This window comes from Centrocercus urophasianus, unplaced genomic scaffold (assembly GCF_019232065.1).
Source record: "Centrocercus urophasianus isolate 14NV4802_14NV808 unplaced genomic scaffold, USGS_Curo_1.0 seq_18, whole genome shotgun sequence".
NCBI classification, from domain to species: Eukaryota; Metazoa; Chordata; class Aves; order Galliformes; family Phasianidae; genus Centrocercus; species Centrocercus urophasianus.
The window spans coordinates 12,256,367-12,271,568 of record NW_024884733.1 but is presented as its reverse complement, the minus strand read 5'-3'; the positions used below and the strand labels follow the sequence as shown (position 1 = coordinate 12,271,568).

The following is a 15,202-nucleotide window of genomic DNA, read 5'->3' as shown; positions in this document are numbered from 1 at the left end:
TAACACCTAATTACTTAGTTTCTGTTGTTATGGTTTTCTGGAAAAAGAAACAACAGTAATAGTGATATTGAATTAACTTTAGGGGGAAAAGAAAAAAAAAAAAAAAAAGAAAAGTTGAAACAGCAAAGATTTTGATGATATTTCAAAAAGAAGCCTTCAAAATCCAGATCATTTTCCCTTCTTTCTCCACTGCTTTGACCATTAAAATATTTAATTAACACCCCAGTAGTATACAAGCAACTTTTTGCTGTGGGCAGATTTTGCTCGGATCCACTCAAATTCAGGGTCAAAGAAGAGAATACTGGGAAAGGCTGCAGACAGAGGGGACTCAAGAAGGAATCAGGCCGCCTGCCAAAGGATAGCAGACAGCGTGTTTGTACAATCGGGGTGCTAATTCCTGATCTATAGAGGCAAGAAGTCACAGCTACCTGATATTTTCCATCGAGTTCTGCCAGGTGGTTCTCTTTTGCAAAATCCCTTGCAAATTTTACTTTAAACCCTAGGCCTCATTAGGGGAACTGAGTAGCTTCTTTTGCATTACAGATTGCTTCTTCCTAAAGGCACGTAATATGATGCAGTTGCAACACTGGCTCCCAATGAGGTAACTATTTTGCTTATATCTTTCTAACTTGTACAGAAAATTTGACTTTAAATTGCTTGCATTACAGAGCAGAAGTGATTATGTAACAATTTTGGTTCATCTTCAATATTTACTGTAGCAAGGTAAGTTTCTTTAGTTACTAGTGTCCTCATCTGCGCTTAGCTTTTACCTGAGTTTAAAGTGTCATTCTCTGTTTGTTAATCAAGCTCACCCAGGCAGAAACTTCTTTTAGTTTTAATAAAATTAAAAAAAATAAAAAAATAAAAAAAACCAACCCAAATTACATCAAGTTTAAAAAGCCTTTTTAGAGGAGAGAACAGGATTTAAAATAATAATAATAATAACTGCAAGCTCTAATTATTCAGAGTATTTCAAAATAAGCACCAAGAGATTTCTACTCAGCAAACAAAAATCTGTTTAAAGTTAGCAACAAATTTACCATTACAGTTATAGCAGTTCTTAGTTGAGTTCATTGGCACATTTTAACAATCTCCATGAGGGCAGGCAAGGTGCAATGCTGGGTGTTGTGTTCCCTGCCCACACTTCAATATCAGCCCCACGAAATCCACAGCAGCAGCCACAGCAAACAGGAACTTAATGCACAATAATCCACATCCAAAGGGAAGATCAAAAGATGTCCACCCCGGGAACTACAGAAGAGTGGAACTTCTTCACATCACACATGCAGAGCTAGGTCTTCTAAAATTAGGATTTCCTTTTGAAATGGTTGCTAGTGCTTTCACTCACGGAAGAGAAGAATTTAGTGAAAAGCACAAAGTTCCATGAGAGAATTTTGGTGAAGACTGCAATAGGAGACCATTCCCACAGCAGTCTGCCACCTGCAATATCCAGGACTTAGACAAAGGGTGTTAAAGTCAGAGAATTATAGCATTATCCTTTGGTTCACACTTTCACTATCACAAAGCCCAGCCATGGTAAATAAAGTGATGTGAACCTGAGCAAAGCAGCACACAGCCCATGTATAATGAAGTAGGACATACTATACATGCAGTGTTTAACCTCTACTGTCAATAAAATGTGTTTAAGCACTCTTATTTCAACTTCAGGAAGAAGAGAAAAATCTGACTACTTATATGCCATGATGTACTCAGGAATGTTCTCTTATTTTGTTCGTAGCTTAACAACAGAGGTAATAATTTAAAGACAGAAGAGACCCAGGCTGTGGGATTTCAAGCTTTACCATTTGAGATGATGATTGAGGTGAATTTTACTTTCCACCTTTTCAGTAGAACTGGAGCTAGCTGGCATCACTGCTACAACTTTCATTATTACCTTCTAGACAGATATTCCCCATAGCCAAGAAGGCTCTAAAAAACCCCTCTCCCTGTAGCAAAGTTAACTTCAAGTCAGTGTTGTTTCTTTCCTCCTAAAGCAGGCAATTACTTATCTTTCATATTTGGATTAACAATGAAAAGAATAAAGACTGCTTTCACAAATTCAATTCACAATGAAAATGAATACTATAGGTTTCATCTTTAAATATGATCTTAAATACAAAATTATTCACAGAAGCGCTTGATAAGCATCCATACTGGGATCAGCTCTTTCCTTATTACATACCTGAACATAAACATCAGCCTAACTGAAAGCAATTGTCCCCTTTTTTGTGGAAAAAAGATTTCACAGCATTTGCTGTCATAAAAATTATTTGGATGAGCTTTTTTGTTTTGTTTTGTTTTGTTTGTTTATTTTTTAATAACAATCATCAGTAGAGAAATTGGCATTCTGTTTACTAAACATTAAATAGATGAGCTTTTACAGATCCACAAATGGGGGTTTTTAAATATACTTCACAATTGAGTGGTACTTACTTGTTCTGGAAAGTCACTCTTCAGTTCAGTAATACTTTTACACCAATATGCTGCTGTTTTCTCACTGATCAGTTCAATGTTTAGAAAAGAGCCTTGGCCTGGGCCATAGATGGGACCCGAAGTAACTCCACGCACAATCCTCGGAGAAACGTTGGTCACAATATCCTAGAAAACAGCGAGGCCTGATGAGAAGTCAGAGTCACAGGTCCGGTCCTCAGCAAACCCGTACATCAGACTTCACATACAAAGTGATACGATTAAAAGAGATCAAAATTACAAAATTGAAACAGAAGTGGTTCAAATTAAGATCAGTGCTGCAATCTACAATATTTCTGAAGGTAAACACGAGGTTAGCAAACAATTTTGAAATATACAGTAAACACGCAAAATGTTGACTTGTTTAGTAGGCTTAATTAAGCTACAATGTCACCATATCTATATTTACAAAGGACTGTAAATTCGGATATTACTTAAACCTAAAGAGAAACATATATGGTAAAACATTCTTTTTGCCAATTTCCAATTAAAAAATAATTTTGACTAAAGGTCATTTATTTACAAATGTATTGGAATTATTTGTTTAAGTATCCCTCCTCACCATCTTGTCATTTTTAGTGAGATAACATGAACCTCCATTAGTATATAGCAATTAAGGTCAATTTACATATTTTAATTAAGAACCATCCCATATAAAACAATTAGGGTAATAGGCATACTAACTGGATTTCATAACATTTGGACGTTTTTCCAACTAGATAGACAGGAAACCTTAATTAGCATTAATTAGCACTGATCTGCATATGTTTGATAAGGCATACCCTTGCCACAAAAGATTATTTATTCCTAAATCTGCCAAATGCTACAGTTACAGAGGATAAAGGGACTTTTCTTCACACTGTATGTAAATTTGGGATAATCTTCATTTGTTTATAAAGTTGAATTACTTATTATACAGTAAATATGCATTAATATTTTACAGTGATAGTTAATTACATGTCCATTTACATATGTAGAAATCGTTCAAAGTAATCTCCCTAGTTCATCTAATTTTATGGCCTGAAAAAAAATCTGAAACCTGGGCATCACAATAATTCCTAATTTTCCTATTAAAACATTTTCCCTTAATCACAAAAGCTTCACACCTCTCTCTCAACAGTTAAGATATATTTTCAGGAAAAAAAAATCTGGAACGTTTTCGGAGTTGATGCAAACCCAAAACAAACTGCAAAGTACACTTCTCTCGTTCCCAAAACAGCTTACACAAATTGCAGCTCATGCAGAAGAACCATTTATATCAGTTTGCAGAGGAAATTGCTATTTGACTCCATCCCAGAAAGCTATTCCTACATATAGGCCAGTGCTATCGCACCATCCAGCATGGCAAAACAAGTGAAGCTGATAACCAGACTCCTGCGAGCACAGCACATGCTAATTTCCAGCAAGTGGATGTTACTTTGACCGTGCTTCAAGTTGCCTGGAGCTTCATTCTCCCTTTCTTCTCACTCTGGATGAGTCAGAAGCTTTGCAACCAAGGAAGCACTAAGTCCATGCCACCAACCCATCCTCTGGGTAAGTGGATGGGACACAATTCCCACCCTGTGGCAGACTTGCGGCTGTGTGTGCCAGGCAATGCTTGGAGCCCTCTATGGAAGTATGGTTGTTATCTTAACATATGCATGTTTTGTTCTCCTCCCACTCTCTCGTTTCAGTAAAGGTAAGAATTCAAAGTTCAACATATTACAGCTTTGAAAAAAATGCTTGTGGGACAGTCACAAAGCCTCATTCTGCTTCCATACAAAAACACTCTGAAGTTCCTGCATCTGCCTTGGGTTTCCAGGCAATCTCTTCTAAGAACAGAGACCCTTGTTGAGACCTTGCAACTGTTGTTGAATCCCTATGGCTTCAACTTGCTTCTTCCTGCAGTCATTGCCAACATCTGAGGACCAATTTATCTCTGCATGACTCCATGAAGCTGAATCAGGTAATGCACAGACTTTGCAAACTGTCTCAAAAGCAGCCACCCTTCACATTAATGACCACAAGAGATGCGCAGAGACACATGAAACAGTAAACACACACGCTTTTTTTTTGCCTAGATTTCCTTACTCTCTTGAATTTTCTTTGAGATTCTGTGAGATCCCCTTTGGTGCTCAGAGCCCTTTCCCTGCTGTCCCCTGCCAGCTCACAGCTGCTTTTTCAATCAGCAGCTCCCACTGCCTCCGCACCGCCTCAGTCTCACAGGACCCCTCTGCTGTGCCCTGCACCACTTTGTTATCTTTCCTGACCAAGCTGCTTCTGCTTCCAAAAATCCTTCTTGGCTTTGAAATCCAAACATTACCACCTGGCTCTTTTGTCTTGGTTCCTCCCGAGAGGAATGGGCTGTCCTTTTTCAAGATCCCATTACTCATTTGCCTCTCCTAGCTCAGAGTGAGCAGGATGGAGAGAGTTTGTAATGACTGACACGCTGGCACATCTCCTGGCTCTTGTTAGCACATGACAGCCCCAGACACAAGGAGACTCACAGTTCAAGGAAACAAAATGGAATTTATAACTTATGTGATGATTCAAGGAATCTGTCTATGTACATACAGAATGAAATCACACAAGTGACAGAAAATTGCCTCTTTGAGATAAGTGTGAAATACCCATACAAAACTTGCCTTACAGTTGTCTTCAGTCTCCTGCCACAGCTATGAGAGCTAAGCAGGAAGATAATCAGGTGAGGCATCTAACTAAGTTTGTTTTGCTAAGGCCATGTTAGATGGACACTCCTGGTGGTGGGCCAATTGTTAGGGTTTGGCCCCAAAACAGCGGGCAAGGAAGCTGCAGTAACCACTGTGCTCCAGCTCACCAGAATTGGAACATGAAGTCTTTGGTTGTTCTGTTTGAATTCTGATTTTCTCTGTTTGTAGAAATGGGGTGAACAAATGCTGGTGCTGATCATTGCTCTTCTGAAACTTCAGGAAAAAGCAGAATTTTTCCCCAGTTATGCACACAACCCTTTCACTCTTGATACGTGAATAGAAGCTACCACAGAACTGATGCAAGAAACTTGAGAGAAAACACTCTGGCATATGAACCTACAAAGTTCTTTGACTTTAAGAAGAGCAGGCTGCTAAAGAGATGACCCCACTGATAAATAGGTCTGGACACAGGTAACAGTATATGTCTGCATATAGAAATAGCAGAATGTCCTCAAACTCCAAAATGAAGCAAATATTTCTTACCTACCTATGAGAACAGAAGCAATAAACAATCAATTGGAAACATGGCACAAAGCTTTCATGTACCATGAAGTCTGAGGATAAAAAACTTTTAATGAAGTGCTACTGTGGGAGGACAAATCTTATCTCTGACCACACAAAAATATGAAGCTGCAGGAAAAAAAAAAAAGACTAGAAAATTAATTGGTATTGGCAAAAGTAAACAGAACAGTCCATAGAAAATTCATTCATTTCTTGGGGAAATGTTGCAAATTAATGTAGATTTCAGGATTAGGAAAATTCCACACTAGACACTAACAAAAGAAATTACTGTTGGAAAGTTAATGCAAACCAGGAGGAAACAGAGAGAACAAATAGAATCAAGGGCCAAACTGTGACTCATGAATATTTCAGTTACTGATTTTTTTCTTTTGCTTCAGAAGTTCTTTCTCTTCCCCAGTAGAGCACACTAACAACTGTACCAACTCCTCAAACATTTCTAGCTCAGGAGATCAGCAAAGCCATTATGTCAACCAGATCAAAGTGCCAATATCCTTCTGATTTAGAGTCCCCTTTTCTGCTTGAGAACAATTCTCCTATTCTGATGACTTTAGATTGTGTTAATTTTCGTTATACATATATTTTTGTTCCTGTTGGTTAATTAAAACACTAATAATAATCTGAGGCATTTGTCTTAATAATCCTTGAATTCTACAATTGGATCCTTGAATTACAAACTACTTCAGTCTTAATCTGTAAGTTTTGAGACAGGATCTTTTTTCTAAACCCCAAACACATCTATTTTCTGTAAGCTATATTTAAATGAAAGTGGAAATCAAGATAGAAGCCTGCATCTTACTATTCCCTCTAAAACTTGTGCTTTTTCACATTTTGTACATATTTATAGTTAATGATTGCCACAGATTTTTGTATTGCCAAGACATAACCACGCTGTTTAAGCATGAACAGACCTTTATGTTTGGGCAGCAGTGACATTCTGAGTTTTAAGGGATACAATGGGATGCCAGGCATAGCATTAGATCAAGCGATACACACATTTATTGTGTGTTTCTGCTAAAGTGATCAGTAGAGAAATAATTCACATTGTGAATATTAACATTGGCATCCGTAGGCGTGAAAGTTAATGACCCATAGAAATGAATCAAGCCATTCACTCCTCTCTCAGAGTTATTGTTTTGGGGGAATAAAAAAGACAGCTCTTCATTAGCAGGGTTCACACTTTTTTTCCACAATCATCTCTGATAGGAATTAAAAATAAAAGAGTTTGGAGAAAAATGTTGCTTGAAGAGATGAGTTACCGTGGAATATAAAATAAACACAGTCTCCCAAAAGGTATATCATAGCCTCATGCCAACACAATTAACGTAGGTATATCAGGCAAATATAAGAACCACAAGTGTAAAGTTATATTGTTTTTCATATCAAAGCTCTAATATGTTTCTATTAATTCGCAGATCTTGAAGCATTCTTTTGCATCCATTTTCTCCCAAAATATCGTAGCTACTTGTATTTTAACAAACACTCGATATAATAATAAAGTAGCTTTAGAGAGCACATGTATTTGTGACATGGAAAGAAAACTAGAAATGGTACCTTAAATTGATACATTAACCAGTTGTGCAAATATTCAGTCCTAAAGTACGCATGGTCAGCAGTACAAAGATCTGCAGTACAATTAAGGTTCCTGGTAAGATTTAGGGATGTTATAAATGCATTGAAAGACACTATACCAAGTGTTAACTTTTTTTTCCCCCTGGAAGGCTTCTGAGACACAGAAGATTTTGCCTCACAGTGTTGGCCTTCAAAGTCACTGAAAGTCACAAAACAGTTCAAGTATTTTTCAACTTTAACTTATTAAAGCAGATAGGATTTAGTGACCTTTACCAATTTCTTTTCATTAATATGAGAAAAAAGATTTAATACAATGACTAGATTACTACTTTTTACGAAGTTAATTTGACCTTTCTTTCTTCCAGTGAGCAAGGACATTATGCTTGCCAAATGAAGTATCTGTCTGTACAGTCCTGGGGCTGCAACTCACTTAATGTCAATATCAGCCAGGATGCAGCCACACTGTCCTCATCATGATCTAAATAAATACCTTGTTAAGAAAATTGCAGTTGAGTATCTTAATAAAGCATACTTCAGGTTAGTAGACAGTAAGCTGGGTTATGAATAAAAGCCCATTTGTAAATTTATGCTTCGTTATATTCAACACACAACCTTCACTGTTGAAACAACAAAACACATTATATGAAAAATGCAGGTATTTAAGCAAATTCGAGTGGACTCCTTTTCCCCACATAATCAAAGAATTATTGAAAGAGCTGCACAGATTTCAAAACACAATACAAGTGAAACACTTTTAAAGTTCATTTGCTAAATGCTCTTATCAGTCCCTCAACATCAAGTTTTAGTTTGCACTAATTACAGTAGAACTCAATGTACAATTTCACAAATGTAAAAATAAGGAGGAGATGGAGAGATGCCCTTTTCTGCCTAATAGCACAGTCGTTACAGCATTCTGGAAATCTGGCTCACTACTGTTTGAACACCCTCACAGATATGAATGGCATCACATACTTATGTCCTCATAATTCCCTGCCAACTCTCATTCGAGGTCTTGTGATGATTTGCCTCTTCTGTGACTCAGCTGTCTAGCCAGACTGTGTCTAGTATCACCCCTTCTGGAGTTTTAACCATCTACAAAAAGGCAAGTGAAACCTGAAGCAACAATACTACTTCACACAGCACTGTTCCTATACATCCTCTATGAGTTGTTTGCTTTCTCTCCCACATCGGAGCTGTGAGGCATGTGATATTTCCATAGGGTTGCTTTTCTGAGGCTCAGGTTAGGGACTTGCTCTCTTGAATTTCTCCATAGCATTCTTTCAGCTGAGCTTGTCTGCTTGTTTCAGCAGAAAGCTCAATCCACTGCAAGCACCTTCACAAACAAATTCCATCCATTCTATCAGGTACAACCATTCAGATTAATGGAGCTCATTAACTTCAGCACAGACCTTACCTGATTCTGCTGGATTTTTATGATGTATTGCCAGACTGGTTCACAGAACAGGGCAGGTAGATTCACTTATGACTACTTCCCAAGGAAGTTAGGCATGGCAGATGGCACCTCGCCATGCACAAACCATCATGCTGTTTCGTTCTCCAGGTTACGTTGCACACACAGTGCCACCTGTTGATTTTCTAATGTTTGTATGAATTATTTTAGTTTACTTTGGACACAGAATTAGACAGAGTTTATGTTATCCAAACAAGTAAAAAACTTCATCAAAGTCGCTTCCGCACTCTCTCCTCCTCTTCCCCTCAGAGAACATATAAAAAACAAACAAAACAGAAACTACCTTAACAGAAAAACTTATCTCAGAACATCCCACCATGCAGAAACTTCTCTAATCTCTCCACTGCCATCTATAAGCAATTTAGTGCTCTACAAATGCCTCCTTTTTTTCATCACATTTGTGAGTGAAGTCTAAACTTTGCCTGCTCTTTCCTCTTCACTGCTTTGCTTCTCTTCATGATAGAATGATGTAAAATAATTTTACATATTTTTACAAAATTTTTTAAGTTCTTCAGTGAAAATAAGAACTGTATTAAAACCTATTATTTCCTCAGCCTTCCACGATTGTTCACATCGGTGATTTAAAGCATGAGAGTGCTGATCTCTCCACTAATATAGAAAAAGATCTTGAAAAAGAGACACGCTTTAATTTAGCAATTACACTTCCTCATATTTTACTTATAAGATCAATATGCTATGGAGGGAAAAGAATACTTCAATATATTCCTATTTGCCTTTTGATGGATGTTTGTCATGTGCTTACAACATAGGGTTGATCTGATTTGCCATTTGTTGTTGCTGGCTTTTTTTCCCTAACAATGAAAGCATGCAAATACCAAAAGTCTGAAGTAGAAACAATGCTTCTAAATTTTCCTTAATATTACACTCTATTTCTATACTGAATAATCAGTTACGCAAATAATGAACAGAAAAAAAAAAAAAGAGCATTACTTCATCATAAATGTTTTTAAAACATTAAACTATGCCATTTGTGTTTATTAAACCAATTTAACATTAGAGCTCCAGCAAGTAAGCTAGCTTTAGAAATCAATAAGTTAGCAAAGAAGACTGGAGCCCATAAGGGAAAAAGTAGTGCATCAGGATTTCGCAACAGAACTGCTGAAGCACTTACATTGCGTGAAAGACAAATGACAGCTGCTTAGAGGTTTCGTTACCATGCATTTGACATTTTTTATACTGTCTCATTAGTGCTTTAAGATATAAATGTAAGAATTCATGAGAAACTTCACAATTTACAGATGTCTAACTTAATTTCAACCTAAGCTTTTGCCTGCTCAGCACACCACCTTTCTTAGCAATGCATTTCAGACAGCACGCCATCACTACTGATAACTTATGGTTAAGAAAGCAAAAACCCAACCTCTTTGGATAATCTAAACAGACCAGAGTATAAGGGAAGAGTTCACTCTTTTTGCCTTAGAACAATCTCAGGCCAATGCCATCCCCATTCTAAGTTAAGTAAGAATCATCTGCTGCCCTGGCTTAAAACAGCAGCAGTCTCCCAGTGCTTCTTTAATTCATATATGACAGTTTGGCTGGAATTCTTAATTTTATAGCCCAGAGTCCCAAAAAGTGATAAATCAGATTAAAGTACAAAACAAAACAATTTAAATTATGATGAAAAGTTTTTAAAAAAAGAAAACAAAAAACAAAACCCAACATCCACACATAACCTAAAGCAAACAAACCAAACATGGAACAGTAACTTGAGCATTTATGCCAAAGGTACTCCAGCTGAGTTATTTTACATGAAAATGTTGTTTTGAATCTTTCTATACAATTACATTTTCTTGGGTAGTTGTACAAAAAAAAAACTTTTTATAATGCATATTTGTTTCACTTTAAAATTAGTATTTAACTAATATTTAAAATAAAGTTTAATACATTTCTTATTTTTGACATATTTGTTCTTCTTTTTAGACAAGAGAATGCAGAAACATTTGTACTGTAACTACAAAAGATCATTTTTAAACTGTATTACATCCTACAGTACTTTGCCTTGAAAAACAATGTCTAGATATAGCATTCAATAGAATACAAAAAAAAGCAATCTTTATCACAAGGTTAAAATTAGTCTTTGAACAAAAGATGCTTTCAAAGCAAACCGAAATTCTCATCAGCTTTATAGCAGTTTCTTTGGGAGAGACAGAGAAACGAGGGAGGAAGAGAAGAGAAAGAAAAAAAAACCTGAAGGACATCTGAAAAATTTCCTGCTAATGTGTGCACAGACTTTATCAGTTTCCTGATAAAGGTATAAGCAGTAAGACATGATTAAATTTCTGAGGTCAAACTGCACTGTGGTCAAAACTTTAGCTGTGGAAAAGATCTGCAGCTCATGAGTGAGAGTTCTATCTGTATTCACTTTCTTTTCAAACTGTTTCTTTTCTGTGTCTAAATGAGCTCATATCTTTGACTAATGATAAAAATTACTCTAAAACCCAATTTTTTCCTTGGTGCAACTGTTGGGTATTTTTTTGAAGGCTTTTGTTTTACTTCAGTTAAACAGATCTTTCACAGCATAGAATTTTATTCTGGGCTGTGCTCTGCACTTCCATGAAATACAGTCACTGACAAGAAGTCAGCAGCAGATGGTCAATGCTGCTTTTGTAATTGAAGAACAAAACTCAAGAAAGCAAGAAAGTATCACATTTGGAACTATTTGAAGTAACCACAGGAATATCTCTGCAATATGGAATACTGTACTATAAAGATTGTACTGGGATCTACTAAGAAACAAGATATTTGAGAAATCATTCGTTCAGACTCTGTGAAATGAGCCTACTCATAAGCAACTCACAAATCCCATTCAAAATCAGCTGGGAAATCTGGAGGCTGGACCACCAAATATTTCTGGAAAAGAAAATTTACTGTATAAATTTATATATAAATTTACTACACCTAATCAATGTTGTATGGCCAGTCCTGCATTTCAGCATAGATCTCATTTAGAATTAATGAGAAAAGAGCTCAATGCTATAGAAGCAATTGTTAGCTGCCTTCATAGCCGAGTAACCAAGTCAAATGGGTGGAACTCAGGAGAGCTGGCAAAGTTAGCTTAAGGCAGAGCTATTATTTTAGCACCCATGCTGGCATTTGCTGACCAGGAACATGCTAAAATGTTGATGTGAAGCAGCCACACAGCTGTAACTTTCCTGTTTGCTCACTTTGTCCCAACCAATCAGAGACATGAATGCAAAGGTTGAGTTTTGCTGATGTAAAGTGTTTTCGCCACTTGCTGCCTGCCCGAGGTCTTTTCTGGAGACCATATTCTCTACCCCGCATTGTTTAACTTGAGGTCACCATTAACATTAACCATTAACCATTAATTACCTTCCCTCAGAAAACTTCTCTGACTTAGACTTGCAAGATGACATTCTTACGTTACCGTAATCATTATTTAATCATTCCCCCAGAGCTTAAAAAAGTAAAAATAAATCCATGAAATGCCTTCTTTTTTTTGGCACCGCCAAATAACCAGAGTTTAAATTTTATCTAACTCAATTGTTTGCAAACCATTCTCATTAACATCGATGTCATCCAGATGGCAAAAGTAGAAGTATAAGCCTTTGCAAATCCATTTCCAACAGTGAGATTCTTTAGACTATCTACAATAAAACAAAATGCTATATAACAGCAGCACAGATAATCCCTGAAATACTAGGATAGCATAACTTGAAACTATGTAAAAACTCGGTTTACTGTCCTGCAAGTTATATACTTGCTGCCAACAGGCTATTATTTGTATAGCTTGCATGAAATACCTAACAAGCTTTATCTGTATCTGTAACTCATTTTTGTTCTTTAAAATAATGATGAAGTATTTCTGGAAAATAACCCAGAGAAAATGCTTAAAAGTGATCAAATGGATTCTATTATTCAACTGCAAGCAAAGCAAAGCATTGCAATACTAATTTGAAGGGAAATTAATGGAGTAAAATGGGAACACAAGTATCTGCATAGACTTTATCTTTTGATCTGTATCCTTCCATGAAAACTACGAAGCTTCCAAGGCCCTGTGAGCAAATTTTGAAATTTAATGCATATTAATTAAAATATGTAGTAGTTTATGATGCTTATGATGCTTAACTTTAGGAATTCTAGACAAATACTAATGGCCCATGAAATGGGAAGGAAAAGGCAGTCTGAAAAATCTAAGAAACAAGACATCTAATGCTTCACAAGGAGATCTGTCAGAATTAAAAATAAAATAGAGAGAATCTCAGGTAACCTCATAATTCTAACAACATTTTTGAAAGAAACAGCAAACAATGAGAAAATGCAGGTGACTATCTATATAAGAGAATATACTACAAGGATTAACAAAGCTGCTGTCAACAACTCTGGACACCTATATCAAGCTCACTTATTACCTAATAAAATATTAACATGTCCTGATCCAATCTATGGTAAAATTTTAATTACTGTTTTCTCATAGGGAAACCATATAATCAATGTATTCATAGCTATTCCTAGGGGCTGTTTTGTAAAGCTCCATTACTAAATTGTGAACCAGCACTAAAATATTTTCCTCCAGATTGCTTTAAGTAAATCAAGACTATTATATTCTCCTAGGAGGAGGGGAGAAAAAATAATTTCCTTTCAAGGTAGAAAAATATGATTTCTTTACTAAACAAGAAGAAAAATGTTTTACATACAATCCTACTTAAAGAGGAGTTAAAATTCTTGCACAAAGAATCAACATTGGGGAGCTACAGAATACTAAAGTTATATGAAATTTATGCTTAATACAAAATATTTTTATTCTTGGATTAAGTAATTAAGAGAAAAATCACATTATTCCCTTAAATTATCTGCTGAGGATGAATTACAAATATGAAGGTATGTCTTGAACATACATGAAGCACTCTCTTTTTCCACTAAGAACGCTTAAATACTATAAGAATTGAGTCATATCTGGATGTATTTAGGGGTTAGAAATTCAAGGAAATTGTATCAGTTCTGTTTGGAACATTATTTAAATAACTATTATAATTATCGAAGTATCCACTCCTCAGATGGCACTAAACAATTTCAAGTTATATATAAGTACACGGGGTGGTGGAAGGCTTTCTGCATCTAGGGGAATAATTTATTTTACATTCCAAAGAAAATCTATCCATAGAGCTTCTACTTTGGTAACACAAGCCCCTTAAATGTAAACTTTTTTTTTATAACATAGTCCTTTAATCTGTGCATATGTTCTGTTGAAGCCAACGGATCTTTTGCCTGAGAAGAGGATTGCAAGACTGAGCCATTTACTGCTCTCAGAGCCTCATTAGATGTGGATTTGGACACTTAACATAATTGTGGGGAAAAAGAAATTGCGAAAGTATTAACCAGCACTTCAATACCTTGTATGAGATTCAAAGAAAAAACTAATTCAGAACTAGTTTTAGATAGGATCTTTCAAATAGATTGTGATTTTTGCTAGAATGCTCAGCTACTTTGAAATTCATGAAATAGAACTAGTATTCTTAGTCCTCTCTATGTGCTGGCTATGATAACGGAGGGGATACATTAGACTACATAAACTGTTAGAATTTGTTTTTATAGACATAAATGCAGCTGAAAGAGTATCAGAATAGTTTTAAACTAAATAAATGAAACTGACAAGTTGTTTTTTTCTAAATTCCTTTACTAATCAACTTGCCAGAATTCTCAACTCTTTTGCTCTGAATTGAACTATCAATCTGAGTTAGTTACACTTTTTTGAGTGACTAACAGGCTTTTTCTGACCCTCTGAATGATGTTTTGATTTGTGAGGATGCAGAATAGCTCCTGTCAGAAAGCTGGGAGTGAACTCATGGCACCACATATACAGTCCTGGAGAGGCTTCGGGAATGCAGGGGCCAGGTGGGCTGTATTCCAAAGGGCGGAGCCAGCATGAAACTTGCTTTTTCCCTATCTTGATTATTGATAATTGTATTCATGACAAATAAGTGTCATATGGAATACCTTCCCATCCTTTTTTTCCTATCACAGAGATACGGGGTTTAAAGCACAGGTCAATACAAAACCTCACTGAGGAACAGGAACACTTGCTACTGATACATACCGGATCAGACAAGCATTCTCATTCCTCCTTTCCAATGAAACAAAGTTTGCATAAGGACCAACAAGAGCTCCATGTTACATAGATTTATAATTCAGCGCTATAAAAAGAATCATTGATATTTGCTTCTCAGACCAAATTTGTATTTGTATTCCCACGTACATAGATTAAAATACACAGTACAGCCAGCAATCACATATCTTAACAAGCAAAACAACAAAGTATATAGGCAGGCATGGACTGCATGCTTCTGTTTTTGATGGCAGTAGGAAGTTTATTTTTACATCTTCACTTAGAAACTTTCCCCTAGATGATGTACTGGCTTGTGAAGCCAGTACAGAGCAGGCCAGCGCAGGCTTCTTTGCACAGTGACGCAGCAGAAGCTTTATT

General features: G+C 36.2%; 1 protein-coding gene across 2 annotated transcripts in view; it reads right to left on the bottom strand.

Moving 5' to 3' along the window:
- The window catches only part of DPYD (dihydropyrimidine dehydrogenase), a 317,433-nt gene that overhangs the window by 125,485 nt on the left and 176,746 nt on the right, over nucleotides 1-15,202 (bottom strand). For both annotated transcript variants that reach the window (XM_042818948.1, XM_042818949.1), the window contains one exon: nucleotides 2,434-2,598. In XM_042818948.1, the coding sequence (XP_042674882.1) occupies nucleotides 2,434-2,598 (165 nt within the window). The remainder of the gene's footprint in view (nucleotides 1-2,433; nucleotides 2,599-15,202) is intronic.